At 37.1% G+C, this 18515-nt stretch overlaps 1 protein-coding gene across 1 annotated transcript; it reads left to right on the top strand.

Moving 5' to 3' along the window:
- Positions 1-17539: 17539 nt before the first annotated feature.
- On the top strand, positions 17540-18478 carry LOC116640738 (olfactory receptor 4F3/4F16/4F29). The gene has a single exon (XM_032417937.1). The coding sequence runs from the start codon at positions 17540-17542 to the stop codon at positions 18476-18478; it is 939 nt and encodes a 312-aa protein (XP_032273828.1).
- Positions 18479-18515: the final 37 nt, after the last annotated feature.

The following is an 18515-nucleotide window of genomic DNA, read 5'->3' as shown; positions in this document are numbered from 1 at the left end:
ACTTGTTAATTTTAGCCATTCTGACTGGTGTGAGGTGGTATCTCATTGAGGTTTTGATTTGGATTTCCCTGATGCCGAGCGATGTTGAGCACTTTTTCATGTGTCTGTTGGCCATTTGGATGTCTTCTTTGGAAAAATGTCTGTTCATGTCTTCTGCCCATTTCTTGATTGGATTCTTTGTTCTTTTGGTGTTGAGTTTGATGAGTTCTTTATAGATTTTGGATACTAGCCCTTTATCTGATATGTCATTTGCAAATATCTTCTCCCATTCTGTCTATAATATCCATTTTATACAATCTTTTTTTTCAGAAAATAGTAAAGGAGGGAACACTTTGCAACTCAATATATGGGATCAATGGTACTCTGATATCAAAACTGTACAAATACATTATAAGAAAAGAAACTGTAGACTAATATCTGCCATGTGCACAGACACAAAAATGCTCAAAAACTATTAGAAAATTAAAATCAGACGTATAAAAAAGTATAAATACATCATAACTAATTAGGGTTTATCCGAGGCATGAAAGGCTGGCTCAACACTTAATTGAGAGACTAAAGAAGACCACATGATTGTCTTAATGGATGCAGAGATAACATTTGACAAAATTAAATATCCATTCATGATAAAAACCCTCAGCAAACAAAAATAGAAGGGAATTTCCTTAATCTAATTAAAGGCACCAACAACCTATAGGTAATATCAAACTCATTGGCAAAAGACTGAATGCTTTCATCCTGAGATTGGGAACAAGGCAAAGATGTACATTCTCATGACTATCATCACAGTAGCAGTCCCAGCCAGGGAAAAAGGCAAGAGAAAAAAGAGACATGTAGTTTTAAAAGGAGGAAATAAAAAACTGCCTCCATGTGCCAAAGATATGACTCTCTGTAAAGTAAATTCTAAAGAATCTATAGGACAAGCTCCAAAAACTGGTAAGTGAAGGCCACAGGCTTCAAGTCAATATATAAAGTTCAATTGTATTTCTATGTACTAGAAATGTATAGTTAGAAATAAAAAATATAAATATGCCCATTATGATAACACTTATAAACATGAAACACCTAGGTATGAATATAACAGAATATATACACTTTGATAATTATAAAACATTGATGAAATAAATCAAAGGGTATAAATAAATTGGAGCACTTAATATTGTTAATATGTCAGTTCTTTCCATACTGATCCACAGATTCAACAAAACCATAGTGAAAATACCATCAAATTTTTGAAGATCTCAACAGACTGATTCTAAAATTTGCATGGAAATGCAAAGGAACTAGAACAGCCAAAAACAATTTTAAAAAGGTCAAGTTGAATTTTATGAAATACACATGGATCAGTATAACAGAAAAAAGACTAAAGGAATAGACCCTCATATGTACAAACAATTCAATGGAGAACCAGTAGTCTTTTCAGCAAATTATGCTAAAACAAACATTGACATGCAAACATTGAACCTCAGCCCATATCTTACATCTTACACAAAATTAACTCACAGTGAATTGTAGATCTAAATGTAAAATCTAAAACTATGAAACTTCTAGAAGAAAATATTGGAAAAATTTTTGTGACCTTAGCTTAGTAAAGATTTCTAAGATATGACACCAAAAACACAAAACAAAAAATTGACATATTGTACTTCATCAAAATTAAAAACTTCTGCTCTGTTAATGAAATGACAAGCTACATAGTGGGGAAAAATATTTGCACATTATATATCTGAGAAATGACTTGTATTTTGGATCTATGAAGAATTCTCAATACTAAGAAAAAAATGACCCCATTTAAATTAGCAAAAGATTTGAACAGATACTTTTCCTAAGAAAATATGTGGATAACAAACACAGGAAAAGATGCTCAACACTGTTAGTTATTAATGGAAATAAATGAATACAAAAATAGAAAGAAAAATGAAAGAAAATAGAAAAGAAAACCTGACAATTTCAAGGGCTCTTGAGGTTGTGGAACATCTGAACTGTCATGCATTACTGATGGTAATGTAAAATGTATAGCCACTTCTCAAAACCATTTGGCAGTTTCTTTTATAAAAGTTAAACTCACACTTATCTTATGACCCAGAAATCCCATGCCTAGCATCGGAGGCCTTAGGGTTCACTTATGCTTCATTCTGTTAGTCAGCCAAATAACTGAGGTCAGCTCAGGATCAAAAGGAGGGAGGGAATAGACCTTGTCTCTTGATGGGGGAGTGGTATGTATATTCGGGGTGGATGGGAAGGAATTGATGGTGTTCATGTTATGGAAAAGCTACCACCATCTGCTGTCTGGCTTCAACAGTATAAGCCCCTCCCATATACAAAATACATCCACCTCTTCCTAAGAGCCCCCAAATCTCATCTCATTATGGCCTTAGCTGAAAGTCCAAGGTCTTGCCTTTTAAATCAAGTTCAGATGATATTCCCCAGGTACGGTTCCTTAGACACAGCTGTTGGAGTATGATTCTTCTTGATCTGAAGATAAATTATTAGCTCTCTGTCCACACACAATACATACAATGGCAAGACTTGCATAGGGTAACGACAGTAGGCACTTTCATTCAGAAAGGTGGAAATAGTAGAAACATAGCAGTCAGTGCTGTTTTAGCAGGTTTGGCTAGGTGAATACAACAAAATAAAAGGGAGCAAGAAAATTGACCATGGAATTTAAGCTGGGAAAGGAAGAGAGGTAGGACATCAGGGGAGTGAGGGACAGTAAAAATATTGGTAGGATCATTGGATTGGAGGTCCTAGTGGAGTTGAATAATTCTTTTTTTTTTTTTAATATTTTTTTAATTTATTTTTTAACAGAGAGAGACAGCGAGAGAGGGAACACAAGCAGGGAGAGTGGGAGAGGGAGAAGCAGGCTTCCCGCCGAGCAGGGAGCCCGATGTGGGACTCGATCCCAGGACCCTGGGATCATGACCTGAGCCGAAGGCAGATGCTCAACAACTGAGCCACCCAGGCGCCCTGGAGTTGAATCATTGTTAAACTTGAAACATTAGAGTGAGTACATCTCCAGCTAAACCCGTCATCAAGCCCTTTTGATTGTCTCTCCTAAATATATGGCAAATCTACCTCCTTCCCAAACTGTTAAACCTAGTCTAAATAACACTTTTTGCCTTGACAAGTATGTTGCTTTCTAATTGGCTCACCTGCATCCAGTCTGGACTCCTTCAAATCCATTCTGTACACTGTAGCAAGAGTAATATTCATAAATGTCAAGTCTGGTCAAATCACCCTTCTGCTTTAAAAACTTCCTTTTCATTCTCTTAGGAGCAGTCTCTCACTACTTAATTCAGCCATATTCTGTATAATGTTCACCTCATTTTCTTGCAGTGTGGTTCCAGACACAACTCCCAATGCCACCTCTGGCCTCAAGGGGGAGCACAAATTGTTCCCTCTGCAGGGAATCCTTTCTCCTCCACTCCTCCTTAACTTCTGTTGATCCTTCAGATCTTAGTTCCAGTGTCACTTCCTCAGGGAACCACCCCCTGATTTTTCTGTTTATATCAAATTCTTCTATTAATGTGATATTCACTCTTTTGCAGAGTAATTTTTATGGTTGCAATTTTACATTTGTTTGTGTGATTGTTTGATTAATATATACCTCCCCCACTATTCTGTAAAACTCCAAGATTCAGGAGCTCTACATCACTGGCACTCAACACAATACTGGCATATGAGTGCTCAGTAAATATTAGTAGAATAAATGAATGAATACATTTTATGCATCCATTTAATCCTTTCATTAAGATTTCTCTATATGATGTTTTATTTCTTTTGTGTGAATGATTTGATAATATTGAAGGTTTATAGATCATTTTAATTATTCACTGTTTGTAAGTTAATTCTTTAATTTTGTGTTACCGCCAAAGACAGTATCCATTGAATCCTCACTATGAGACAGAAATTATTATACTTTAACACCTCTACCCCACTTCCCTTTCTACCTTCAATTTTATTTGATTCTAGTATTCTTAGTTCTAATAATTACATTTATACTTTAATATAATAGTTAATTACCCTTAAAATGATCTGTTGATTCTCCCCCAAGAAAGGTGAGGAAACCAGAGTTTTTCAGTAGAAATGTTTTTTTTTTTTTTAATTTTTGTTACTAAGATAAATATTCTTTAATACTGTCATGGTTTATAATATTTGTATTCTGTTCTTTAATCATAATCCCCAGAATTGCTTAATATTAGTCTTCATAATTTAATATGTTATCTCTACTCACTTTTGATTAGTGAAGTTTATTCTTTAATGGTTTTCTTTAATAAGACCTCATGGGAACTCTATTTCCTTAGGTTTTTGTTTGTTTGTTTTTGTTATTTTGTAGGCTGTTTACTTTGTGCACGTGGAGTCTGGTAACTTCAACTGGATTGGCCTTGATGTGGCCCATGCAATAACATTTTTTTTCCCCTGGGTCATGAAAGTGTCTTTAGACTGTAGGTTTAATGCTTCTTTCATTTCAGGAAAGTTTCCTTTTGAATTATTTCTTTATCAAATATTGTGAACTCTTAAGGAACACTAATTTTTTGGGATGCCTGGGTGGCTCAGTTGGTTATGCGTCTGCCTTCGGCTCAGGTTATGATCTCAGGGTCCTGAGATCGAGTGCCGCATCGGCCCCCTTGCTTAGCAGGGAGCCTGCTTCTCTCTCTACCCCTCCCCCTGCTTGTGCCTCTCTCTCTGACAAATAAATAAATAAAATCTTTTAAAAAAAAAAGAAGGGAACACTAATTTTTCATTTCTTAGATCTTATTTTAATCTATATATTTTTTCTAATTCTTTTAAGCTCTTTGGTTTTTTATTTTATTTACTCAATGTTTAAGTCCATACTTTTTTTTTTCTTCTTATAGTGATTTTCATTTCTATTAAGTTTTTTTATTTACAGGCATACCTCAGAGATAGTGTGGGTTTAGACTGTGTTAGTAAAGCAAATATTGCAATAAAGTGGGTCAAATGAATTTGTTGGTTTCCCGGTGCATATTAAAGTTTATGTTTACTCTATATGTAGCCTACTAAGTGTACAATACATTACATCTAAAAAACCATCAAAAACCGTATAAAAACCCATCTTAAAAAAACCATACTTTGATTAAAAAATACTTTTTTGCTAAATAATACTAACCATTATCTGAGCTTTTAATGAGTCATAATCTTTTTGCCAGTGGAGGGTCTTACCTCAATATTGATGGCTGCTGACTGATCGGGGTGGTAGTCAAGGAAGGTTGAGGTTGCTGTGGCAATGTCTTACAATAAGATGAAATGAAGTTTGCTGCATCCATTGACTCTTCATTTCATGAATGATTTCTCTGTAGCATGTGATGTTGTTTGATAGCATTTTATCTACAGTACAGCTTCTTTCTTTTTTTTTTCTTTTTTTTTAAATTTATTTATTTGACAGAGAGAGAGATAGTGAGAGCAGGAACACAAGCAGGGGGAGTGGGAGAGGGAGAAGCAGGCTTCCTGCTGAGCGGGGAGGCCGATGTGAGACTCGATCCCAGGACCCTGGGATCATGACCTGAGCCGAAGGCAGACGCTTAACGACTGAGCCACCCAGGTGCCCTACAGTACAACTTCTTTCAAAATTAGAGTCAAATCTCTCAAACTCTGCTACTGCTTTATCAACTAAGTTTGTGGAATATTCAAATCTTTTGTTGTCATTTTAACAATCTTCACAGTATCATCACCAGGAGTAGGTTCCATCTCAGGAGACCATTTTCTTTGGTCATCTCTAGGAAGCAACTCCTCATCTATTGAAGTTTTATCACAAGATTGCAGCAATTCAGTCACATCTTCAGATTCCATTTATAATTCTAGTCCTATTGCTCTTTCCACCCCATCTGCAGTTGCTTTCTCCATGGAAGACCCCTCAAAGTCATCCATGAGAGTTGGAGTCAGTTTCTTCCAAAGTCTTGTTCATGTTGATGCTTTTGACCTCTTCCCATGAATCATGAATATTCTTAATGGCACCTAGAATGATGGATCCTTTCCCGGTTTTCAATGGACTTTGCCCAGATTCATCTGAGAAATCACTATTTATGGCAGCTATAGCCTTATGATGTGATGGTATAGGCTTGTAAGCCCCTTGTAACCAAGGTCATTTGAGGACTGCAGTGAGATTAAGGACAACCAGGCAGGCCTGGATCAGGAGGAGAAAATGTTCTCTTCCCCTTATCTCACGTTGCAAGTTCTGAATGCCTGGATCTGCAGGAAGTGGCTCTTGCCTATATTAGAAGTATTCTTTTATAAGAACGTGCTGTTCCCAGAGGAGGGGTGGCCGAGATAGTTCCGCGCTTCGGCAAACAAAAAACAGGATATAGTTTGTTCTTATATCTTGCGTGTCTTTCTTCAAGGATGTGGGCATGATCTTATTATCAGCTAAAAGTACACATTGTCATGCTTATCTGTTCGCTGCAAGTATATAGCTGTGTGGGAAATAAACGACAGCATGCAGTTGCAAGTGCTGCCTTTGCTCTGCATCCCCTGTGTCCTGGTTCTTTCACGACCCTTACCCAGGGACCCCAACGCACTAGACGTTGACATTATGAAATGTATTTCTTAAATAATATGACTTGAAAGTCACAATTACTCCTTGATCCCTTAGCTGCAGAATGGATGTTGTGTTACCAGGCATGAAATAATTTCATTGTACATCTCCATCAGAGTTCTTGGGTGGACAGATGCATTGTCAATAAGTGGTTATATTTTGAAAGGAATCTTTTTTTCTGAGCATTAGGTCTCAACCATGGGGTTAAAATATTTAGTAAATCATGTTGTAAACAGATGTGACATCATCCAGGCTTTGTTGATCCATTTATAGAGCGTAGGCAGAGTAGATTTAGCATAATTCTTGAGGGCCCTAGGATTTTTAGAATGGTAAATGAACATTGACTTCAACTTGAAGTCACAGCTGCATTAGGCTTTAAAGCTTTAAAGCCAGACATAGACTTCTCCTTTCTAGCTATGAAAATCCTAGACAGTATCTTCTTCCAATAGAAGACTTTTTGTTGGTTAGTGTAGCCATCCTCATTATCTTAGCTAACTCTTCTGGATAACTACATCAGCACTTGCTGCTTCACCTTGCACTTTTATGTTATAGAGATACCTTCTTTCCTTAAACTTGTGAACCAACCTCTGCTAGCTTCAGACTTTTCTTCTGTAGCTTCCTCATCTCTCTCAGCCTTCCTAGAATTGAAGAGATTTAGGGCCTTCCTCTGGGTTAGGCTTTTGCTTAAGGGAATGTTTTGGCTCATTTGTTCTATCCAGACCACTAAAGCTTTCTCCATGTCAGCAATAATGCTGTTTTGCTTTCTTATCATTTGTATGTTCACTGGAGTACACTTTTAATTTCCTTCAAGAACTTTTCCTTTGCATTCACAACTTAGCTGTTTGGTACAAGAGGCCTAGCTTTTGGCCTGTCCTAACTTTTGACATGGCTTCCTTACTAAGCTTAATCATTTCCAGCTTTTGATTTAAAGTAAGAGACATGTGACTCTTCCCCTTATTTGAACATTTAGAGGGTATGGTAAGGTTATTAACTGGCCTAATTCAATATTGTGTCTCAAGGAATAGGGAGGTCCAAGGAGAGGGAGAGTGATGGGGAATAACCAGTTGGTGGAGCAGTGAGAACATACATATTTAATGATTAAATTTGCTGCTTATATGGGTGTGGTTTTGGTGCCCCCAAACAATTACAGTAGTAACAGCAAAGATAACTGATCACAGATCTCCCTAACAAACATAATAATAATGAAAAAGTTTCGAATATTGTGAGCATACCAAAATGTGACACGAGACATGAAGTAAGCAAATACTGTTAGAAAAATGGCACTAATAGACTTGCTCAAGGCAGGGTTGCCACAAAACTTCAATTTGTAAAAAATACAGTTTCTGCAAAGTGCAATAAAACAAAGCACAATAAAATGAGGTCTGCTTGTATTTCTTGAATTTCTCCATTTTTCACCACTTCATATTTTCTGTCATTTATTTCTTTGCATAACTCATATATATTTTCTGTCATTTTAGAAAAAAGTTATATCTTTAAAAATTCATAGAAAATTTTGCTCATAACTTTCACTACTTCATAGTATGTAACCTATTATGTGTATGCTATATACCTTGTGTCATTTCCCTTTACTTTCTTCTTGAAGTATTTTTTCATATAGGTCATCTCCTGCCTTATTTTATAATAAAGTTATTATAGTATATGTATAATTATTATTTTAAAATTTTATTTATTTATTTATTTATTTTTAATAAATTTTTTTTTTAAGATTTTATTAATTTATTTGTCAGAGAAAGCACAATCAGGGGGAGCAGGAGATAGATGAAGAAGCAGGCCCTCTGCTGAGCAAGGAGCCCGACACGGGACTTGATCCCAGGACCCTGGGATCATGACCTGAGCCGAAGGCAGATGCCCAACCGACTGAGCCACCCAGGTGTCCCTTAAAATTTTATTTTTAAGTAATCTCTACACCTAATGTGGAGCTTGAACTTACAACCCTGAGATCAAGAGTCACATATTCTACTGACTGAGCCAGCCAAGCACCCCAATTATTAATCTAATACACTAATTGAATATGCTAGAAATTTGAAAAGATACTGTGGAGGAGGATTGTAAGGGTTTTAGTGAGGTATGATAGAAGGCAGCTGAGTTTGAAATGTTGTCTCCAAATCACCTCTCACCTGTTGGGATGATTCTCTCCTGGATTCCTGGGCTAACTACTGGCTCAGAGCAGCCATATTTGTTAATTTTGGTCATTTGTCTTATGATTTATCCTTTACTTCTCATCACATAACGGGAATAGTCAAGTGTTTCGCTGCTTCCCACCTCCTCTCGCCTTGGTTTTTCTTTCATTCCACCACACATGGCCTACTTATTGCAAAGGTGCTGTATCTGTGTCTTTCCCTTTAAGTTCCTTTCCTTGGTCACTCTGTGGAGTGAATATTGACACACTCCCATGTTTCTGTTCAAAGTGAAGATCACTGGTTTTATTATAAGTGTATCCACCTCTTTTTGAGACTGCTGAGCTTAGTGACTAGCTTAAGTTCTTAGGAGGCATGATACTTATTTTGGTGTTCACTCTTGTCCTGTTTCAATTTTTATCGCACATAAGGTTTTTTTTTTTTTCATGTGTTGTGGTTTGGAATTATAGATATATTTCCTAGCCTTTCTAAGGATGCAGTTTACATTTTTTGTTTCTTCTGATATAAAGGAAGAGGAAAGAAGAAGCATCTCAAGTTTGGACTCTCAGTCTGGAAGTCTGAATTTATTTACATAATTGAGGTTAACATAATTTTATTTTTGCTGTCATACTTGTCTGAAATTTGGATCCAAGATTATATATGCTTCATGAACATGTTGTGTAATATTGACTTTTCAATAATTTAAGGAAGTTAGCTATAGGAGAAAGAAGAAAATTTTTGGACTGTCCCAAATTAATATATAGACCAAACTTTTAATATCTGTGTTTTAGATGAAAAATAATTTGAGATTAGGTGGCAACATGTGCTTCACAGTGTGGTTGTGAGGATTCTGTAGAGTATGTATAAAAACATTATATTTGAAGTCAATTTAAATCTCATTTTCTTCTATATTCTCTTTACTTTTTACATGCAATATAATAGGTTTTATCTCCATGTATTATTCTTCATACTTTTAAATATATTCTTGTTTAAGTTGAATTATTATTGAGGTAATCGAATAGAAATGATAAAAAGATTACAAATTGTCAAGGACAGTTTTTTACTGTTGCTCTGGAATTCAACTTTAGTCATCAGAAAATAAAGATTTAAAGCTGCTCTAAGAAATGGCAAAGGCCTCTTTGTTGTTAGAAAACTAAATGCCTCTCATTTTTTCTTATTAACAGCTTCTTCAGTTGGCTACACTGGGAGAACCAAAACAACCATAGGCAATAATTCCCCAAGCCAAGTGATCTCAGTTTGGCAATCCCAAATCTCTGCAGCATCACTTGGTCACTACCCCCTGGGGATATAATTAGTTGCTGCTCTGACTGTTTTATACAGCCATTTTGAGTGTCTGTAATGATACTGTATAGGATCCCTTTGATTTGGGGAGAACTGTAATCTATCTGAATCTTTAATGATACTGTTCTCTTAATTTTCTTTACAAAACAGGTAAGTGGGAAGGACAGAAATAAAATCTATAGTGAGTAAATCAGCAAGCCAAGGTTTCTACGTTCCAGGAATTAAGTTTTCCTCAACTCACCATGATGTCAGCCTTCTATGTGGCATGTTGCTGTTGGTATCCTAGAGAAGGAGGGTGGAACAGGAATCAGGCCTGTGAAGGAGAGTCACTGTGTATGGGTAGCTGAGGGTATGAGTAGGGGAAAGTGTACATCTAGCCCTCAAAGAATAAGAATAAAGCTGTAGAAGAATATCATAGAAGACTCAAAGTTTATCATATGACTATCTTCCTTTCCAAGTTTCCCAACAATATTACCTTGGCTTTTTAAAAAAGATATATTTATTTATTTATTGGGGGTGTGTGGAGGGACAGAGAGAATCTTCAAGCAGACTCCCCACTAAGCATGGAGCCCTGATGTGGGGCTCAATTTCATGATCCTGAGATCATGATTAGCCAAAACCAAGAGTTGGATGCTTAACCAACTGAGCCACTCAGGTGCCCCTGACCTTGTGTTTGTTTTGCTATGTTTTTAGTTATTTTTTCAGTCTTTGTGACTTTCTTTCTGGCCTATGGTCAGCTTGGCCACCTGATCCGTCTATTCAATGCCCAGAAACTTTTCATCCCTTCATAAACTTCTGCTTCACCTGCCATTCCACTGCTCTGCCCTCATCCAAATGGTTACAGTTCTTTAACTGATGTCAAGCTGCTGCATATTGAGGGTGTGAGTCACAACAGAGTGGCACGTAGGTTCTCTGAAAACTTTGTCATCTAGCCCCTAATGGGGAAGACATTTCATTTATCCATTCTTTGACAGTTCTCTCTCATTCATTATATTATTTATTCACTAATGAACCCATTTGATATTTAGGGTGTGTGCCTCTGATGCCCTAGGCCCAAACTGCCCATTTACAAAGCAGAAAAATTTATGTAAATTGGTATCTCGTTTTTTTTTTTTTTTTTTTTTACTGTTTTCATCCTTCATTTTGACTTGCAGTTCAGTTTTGGCTTCTCTGGCTCACCACTGATTGTCCTCCTACCTCTGAGACTGTTTTGCCTAATTTGTTGGCTCCTTTGTCTCCTTTCACATTATTACTATGACTTTCTATATGGTTGGGTTTTGCTTTTTTTTTCTCTCTATCCTCTTTCCCTCAGGGAATTCATTCACTCCTGTACATTCAGTTATGACTCAGATGGATTACTATACAATTATATCTTGAACCTCTATATATTTCTTGCCACACATCCTGACTCATATTTCCACCTAAACATCTCACTAGTATCTGAAACTCCAATTGTTTAATATAAATGTGATCATCTATTTTCTCCATTCCCACAAATTCTGTGTCCAGTTTCCTTATTTTTAAAAACAAATCCACCATTGTCCTATCTATCCATGCTCGAATCTTGGTGTCATCTTTGACATCACTCCTCATGTTCACTCCAACTTTAATCAGCCACCAATTGTTTTGTGTATTTCTTAATATTTTTATTTTCTGATTTGACAGTCTTAAAGCTAAAACCTTACAGTTTTAGTACATCTGTATAGCCCCCCAGATCTACTTTATTTCAGCATTCTCCTTAGAGGACTCCCTACCTCCATTGTTTCTTTCCTCCAAATGACCCATCACTCTTACAGATGGAGCACCTTCCCTAATTACTGGCCTTATCACCAATTCCTTGCACCCTCTTCATTGACTCCCTACATTTATCTCATAATTCTTAAATATCTATATTAGTTCCCAATGTCAGGCACAAACTAATCTTTATCATCTTTCTCTCTTATTTTTTTATTCCCCAAAACTAGTGTCTATTCTGTAGATAATCTGCTTACTTCACCATTAATCCACTGAGCAACAAATATATCTGTTTTTCGTATTTTATGTCTGCTTGAAATGACTTTTTTGGACTCTGTGTTTGTGTACTGTAATATTTACCAACTCTTGAAGCTTTACACAAATGCCACTCTGGTATGCTGCCTTTTCACATCACTATAGTTATCTTTTTCCACTCTCCTCACATATTAGGGGGCCAATTACACTTCTATGACATGTATCATGCAATGACTGAAGTATATTTATATACATGTTGGATAAGGATTGACTTTGTACAACATTGGTGTGGCTTGAGATCTGGCACATAGTAAGCAAATCCACTTTAACAAAATGAATAAGTGAGAAGAATGGGGAATAGAACACAACCAAGACTTTGGTTTTGAATAACCATCTAACTATAATATGCCTAAACTATCTCTGCTTTCTCCACTTATACGATTAAAGTGGAGGTAAAAACTGAAGAATTTTATATGCTTTATGATAAAGGGAGTTTGAAAGAAAAGTCTATTTTCCTGGCAGATCAACACAAATGTGAGCCTGGATGGGCACAGCCTTCAGAAATCCCTTGAAGCACCTGCCTTGGCCCTTTCTCCATTCTGTCTTTCTTCTTACCACTAATAACAAGGGAAGTATCCAGTGTTATCTGTGGTGGTCAGAAAAAACTTATTTTTTTAAATTGAAATTTATGACGTTGGATTGTGGGGACAGCAGTGTGGAAGGGACACAGCCTGGTCAGAACAAGAGCTCCTTCCCACATCCCTTAGGCGGTCTTTGATTAGTCTTTGATTTCCATTAAGGAGAAAAATTGTTATTTGGGAAATATGCTTAAGTGATTGAATGCAAGTGTGGATATGGAAGCTTTGCCTAAAACCAGTTCTAGTAGAACAATGGAAGTTTCAGTATTTGAGGAATAATTTTCTGTACTTGAAAGTCACTCATGTAGATATTCTTCAGTATGTAATAGATAGCATTTATTGTGCTACACTGTGTGGTAGGTACTGAGTCAGGTAAATTTCCATATATCATTTATTTCTCACAACACCCTGCAAGGAAGTATTATTATCTCCACATTAGTAATGATAATACTGAAGCTCAGAGAGGTCAAGTAACTTTGACGTGCTTATTTAGCAAGTGAATGGTGATGCCATCAAATCCCAAGGTGCTAATCATTCTACTATAAAGACTAAGCTGCTAATCATTCTACTATAATGTGTGAAAGGCAATCTGTGAATTTTTGTATTTTTAGGATTGAAGAATATAGAGATGAAAATTTGGAAATGATCTCTGGACTTTTGAATGTGAGCCTATAGCCGTGTGATAAGTCCACCATGTAGAAGAACACCAGCTTTGGAAATAACTGTACTGTGACCCTCGGTAGCAGAAGTTGACTGGACAAAGAACCCTCCTGAGATAGTAGAACACACAGAAAACACACAGTGGAGGAATTTCACTTGCCTGTTGTCTGTTCTGTACGCCTCCTTCTCTTGCTTAGTGTATGATCAGACTCCTCAAATCGTAAAAACAGTAAAAATTTTACAGTGAATTACTTGTCTATATCATTATACAGTATAAAAGACCGTCTTTCCATTCATTATCATGTGTGATTTTCACAGAAACTCTGTGAGCCCAACAGGGCAGGTAATAGAAGCAATCTGCCTTCCTTAAATGCAACCCAGTGTCAAAGTCAGGAGCAGCCCTGAATCAGTGAATTTAAGGTGAGGGATCGATGTTCTCTTTAATTTACCTGGGTTCTCAGAAACCTTGGCTATCATATTTCATACTCTCTGAATCTTGTTCAGCTCTTTTTCTTTTTTCCTGGTGGTTTCTTTCTTTTTGTTCTTTATCATATATCTTCCCTAATTTCCCCCTTTCCCCATATTCCCCACATTTGAAATCTTTGTTCTTTCTCCTTTCTCTCTGCTTTATTTTTTTCTGCATCTCCGATTATTCCATAGACTTCAGGAAAATAAATTGAGTGCTGGCTATAGGCTTGAAGATTAAATGCGATTTAATCCTCACCAAGAAATATGCTGTAAAGCCTTAGGTGCCTTCTCACTGGGATACTTTAGTTATGGTTATGATAAGTTTTTAAATGAGAAATTTCCCCTTATGTCTGTTAAAATGATTGGAAAAGATGACCAAGAAAGGAGGGAATAAAAAATACTAAATATCATTGACCTGAAGGCATTGCCTTACTATAGCCTGGGGTTAATAATCTAACTTCTCAATCAAGAACTATCTACTGACTTTCTGTATGTACCTGGGTACATAATATGGGCTATACACACATGCATGATGATAGTTAATATTAAAAGTTACTTTCATATTACATAATTCAAGGTATTTCCCACATACTGTATATCTCTTTTTATTCAGTCCTAATTATTAGAGGGCCAGATCAGTATCTGTGTTCTTGGGGTAGCCATCTGCTACCCATCTGTTCTTGCTGATACAAGTTATCTTCTACCTTTGAATGTTTTTTTTTTTTTAAAGATTTTATTTATTTATTTGACAGAGAGAGAGACAGCGAGAGCAGGAACACAACAAGCAGGGGGAGTGGGAGAAGGAGAAGCAGGCTTCCCTCGGAGCAGGGAGTCCGATGCGAGACTCGATCCCAGGACCCTGGGATCATGACCTAAGCCGAAGGCAGACACTTAGCGACTGAGCCACCCAGGCGCCCCACCTTTGAATGTTTTTAACACATTTTCCTTTCCCTGCCCCAAATAACCATATATTTATCTTAATATTCACTTGCCATGTATTGTATGTCACACTGGATTGTATTTGTTATGTGTACAATTTATGTTTTTTCAACTATTTTCTTGATTCTTTGACTTACAGAAGTTAGCAAAAGAATAAATCAGTATGAAGGAAAATTGTCAATAAGAGCTGCAAGAAGTATTTGGGATTTGAATTGACCTTTGAAGATAATAAAATTTATAGAGACTGGGATGCCTGGCTGGACCAGTTGGTAGAGCATGCAGCTCTTGATCTCCAGGTCATGAATTTGAGCTCCACGTTGGGTGTAGACTACTCAAAAAAAGAAAAAAAAATTTAGAAAGACCAAAGGATGGACTTTTTAGAAACATTAAGTTTTTTACGGTTGTAGTAACTGGTTACATAACCACCAAAATACAAAGAATCAGTACACAAATCATAATTGCAATGAATAATGACTTTCCCGGATGTAATTTACTATTGTACTAGTCAGATAATCTTTAAATGGGTACACATTTTATGTAATATTTAATTAATGTCAGTTTGCTGTATTATAATGGACATTTTGTATGAGTGTCTGGTTAGTTTGGTTTTAACCAGGAAAAAAAAGATCACTGTTTTGAGTTTTGCTTTCTCTTACTTGATTGTTTTCTCTAGGATTTTTCTTTTTGGAATAGGAATCAAGAGACATAGTTTTGGTCCCCGGACCACCATTTTTGTGAATCTTGGAAACTCAGTTTACTTTGCTGGGTCTCATGTTTTTCATCTGAATGATGACCAGTTGGACAAAATGGACTTTATATAATTCCATGAGAATTTTCATCTTATTACACTGGGGACATGTGCTTTTCCTCATCAAGGCCTTGGGTCTTTTTCAGTAATTATTGAGTTTCCTGACTCCCTCCCCACTGCCTCCATCACTTCCCCATGAATGTTCATCCTCTCAGTCTTTTCATATGCTGTCTTTCCCTGCCCTGATGAGCAGTATTAGTGCCCCCTATTCCAGGCCCCAGGTTTCTGGTAATAGAAATTGTACACCTTGAGACTGTGAACTGTTAGCTCAGGAGGTAACAGTGTAATTACTATGTGTAGGTGAGAATAGAGAGAGATTAATGCCAGTGGTGGTGACCCAGAATTAGGGGCAGGACACAGTGATAATTTCTGTGAGTTTTGCGTTCTGGGATGACTGAGGGCATCAGTCAGATGCTCCTTTGTGTGAGAAAGTCTGGAACTGTAGCCGCAAAAATGAAGGATGTCATTATACCTTTCTACTGTACTTCATCAATTCCTAAAATAATTAACCTCATTAGTACTGTTCTCAGAAACTACTCTCTGTTATAGGGTATGATTGAGGTAGGTATCTGGACACAGAGAAACATATAACACTGTTCTCTGCTCACCTTCCACTTCACATATAAATACTATACATATTAAAGGACTGCATCCCAGTGTCACATTTTCTATTTTATGGTTCAAGATCAGGAAGAAAGTTCATTTGTCTTAAAATGTGACTTATTAATATTTGACGTTCTTATTTTATAATCATAACTCAAAAGTATAAAATACAAATTGCCTTGAAGATAAAGTATCTGAATGGATTTCAGTCAAAGTAAACAGGATAATATCACATACCACAACACGTTGTTCTGCAGGTGGTACTGACACACTGATGAATTAAGACATAGTATCCCAGCAATTCCAAGTGCTGGTCTTTAATACCTTCATGTGTTTGGACAGAGAAAAGCTGTTTGCAGAGATATGTTACACCCTTGGCAGCCACTTTAGGCATGCACCTTAGCAGAAACTGGTGAAATCTTTCAAATACACATGTGTTAGGTGTGGAGAAAGCCTTGTACCCCTGGGTGGCATAGACTTCTTATGAAATTCTTACTGAATGTTGAGGCCAGATTAGGACTTTGTAGTTATGAAAAATTGCATGGAAACTAGAGGTACCCAGGATAGTGAACATAATAAAATGTGATGGGAAAACAGTTGTCTATTTTGTAGTAGAGTCCACATAACAAGTGTTCTACTACACTTGTGGGCTGTCCAATTTCACATACCCCAGTCTCTTTATTCAATCTCAATCTGTCTTAATTCAGTCTCAACTCTTAAAACAAGCACCTCTCACTCCAGGTGACATTCCACTTGTTAATTATACTTTCCTCTCATTCCTACTATTATTTATTTATTTATTTATTTATTTATTTATTTATTTATATTTATTTTTTTGAGAGAGAGTGCCATCAGGGGGTGGGAAGCGGAGAGAGAGAGGGAGAGAGAGAGAATCTTAAGCAGGCTGTACACCCAGCATGAAACCCAACCTGGGGCTCAGTCTCACGACCCTGAGATCATGACCTGAGCCAAAATCAAGAGTTGGACACTTAACCAACTGAGCCACTCAGGCACCCCTCTTATTCCTACTTTTTACCAGCAAATTATGAGAACAAACTGGGGAGAGAAGTGTGGATTATGAGAATATACATTAAAAGCAAGATGGAATATGTTAGAAATGAGGAATAGTCAATATCAGAAGTGACTTAAACAGCTAATGAATGTCATGGATACTCATGTATCCATATGCATGCCTAATCTGTTAATTTGAGAACAGATCATTGCAGTCAGAGTTTTGGTGATAGGTCTAATTTATGTCATAGTGCACATGTGTGATGATAGTATGTTGATTTTTTTATATGTGTGAGAAAGTAGATAACTATATACTTTTCATTCATAATAGGGATATTGAAACATTGGTAATTCTATGACCTGTTATCATCTCCATAATCACATTTTTTAAATTCTCATCATTTCAGTGGCAGCCCAGTTGGCTGGATCCATGGATGGAAGGAATCACTCGGTTGTGTCTGAGTTTGTGTTTCTGGGATTCACTCATTCATGGGAGGTCCAGCTTCTCCTCCTGGTGGTCTCCTCTGTGCTCTATGTGGCAAGCATGACTGGAAACATCCTCATTGTGTTTTCTGTAACCATCGATCCTCACTTACATCCCCCCATGTACTTCCTACTGGCCAGTCTCTCTTTCATTGACTTGGGGGCCTGCTCTGCCACCTCACCCAAGATGATTTATGATCTTTTCAGAAAGCACAAAGTTATCTCCTTTGGAGGCTGCATTGCCCAGATCTTCTTCATCCACGTCATTGGTGGCGTGGAGATGGTGCTGCTTATCGCCATGGCCTTTGACAGATATGTTGCCATTTGTAAGCCTCTGCACTACTTGACCATCATGAGCCCGCGAATGTGCATTTTGTTTCTGGCTGCTGCTTGGGCCCTTGGCATTATTCACTCACTGTTCCAACTAGCATTTATTGTTAATTTACCCTTCTGTGGTCCTAATGTATTGGACAGCTTTTACTGTGACCTTCCTCGTCTCCTTAGACTAGCCTGTACAGATACCTACAGATTGCAGTTCATGGTGACTGTCAACACTGGGTTTATCTGTGTTGGTTCTTTCTTCACACTCCTCATCTCCTACATCTTCATCCTGTTTACTGTTTGGAAACATTCCTCAGGTGGTTCATCCAAAGCTCTTTCCACGCTGTCAGCTCACATCACTGTGGTCCTTTTGTTCTTTGGTCCAACCATGTTTGTCTATACATGGCCACATCCCAATTCACATATGGACAAATTTCTTGATATTTTTGATGCAGTTCTCACTCCTTTTCTGAATCCTGTCATCTACACATTCAGGAATAAAGACATGAAGGCAGCAATGAAGAGAGTATGCAGACAGCTAGTGATTTACAGGAAGATCTCATAGGTAATATAAGGCCTTCTCATTAATCATGGTGTAGCCT

The sequence above is a fragment of the Phoca vitulina genome, unplaced genomic scaffold (genome assembly GCF_004348235.1).
Source record: "Phoca vitulina isolate PV1807 unplaced genomic scaffold, GSC_HSeal_1.0 scaffold20, whole genome shotgun sequence".
Taxonomy (NCBI): Eukaryota; Metazoa; Chordata; class Mammalia; order Carnivora; family Phocidae; genus Phoca; species Phoca vitulina.
Note: the sequence above shows the minus strand (reverse complement) of the source record. Positions and strands in the feature narration are given on the sequence as shown.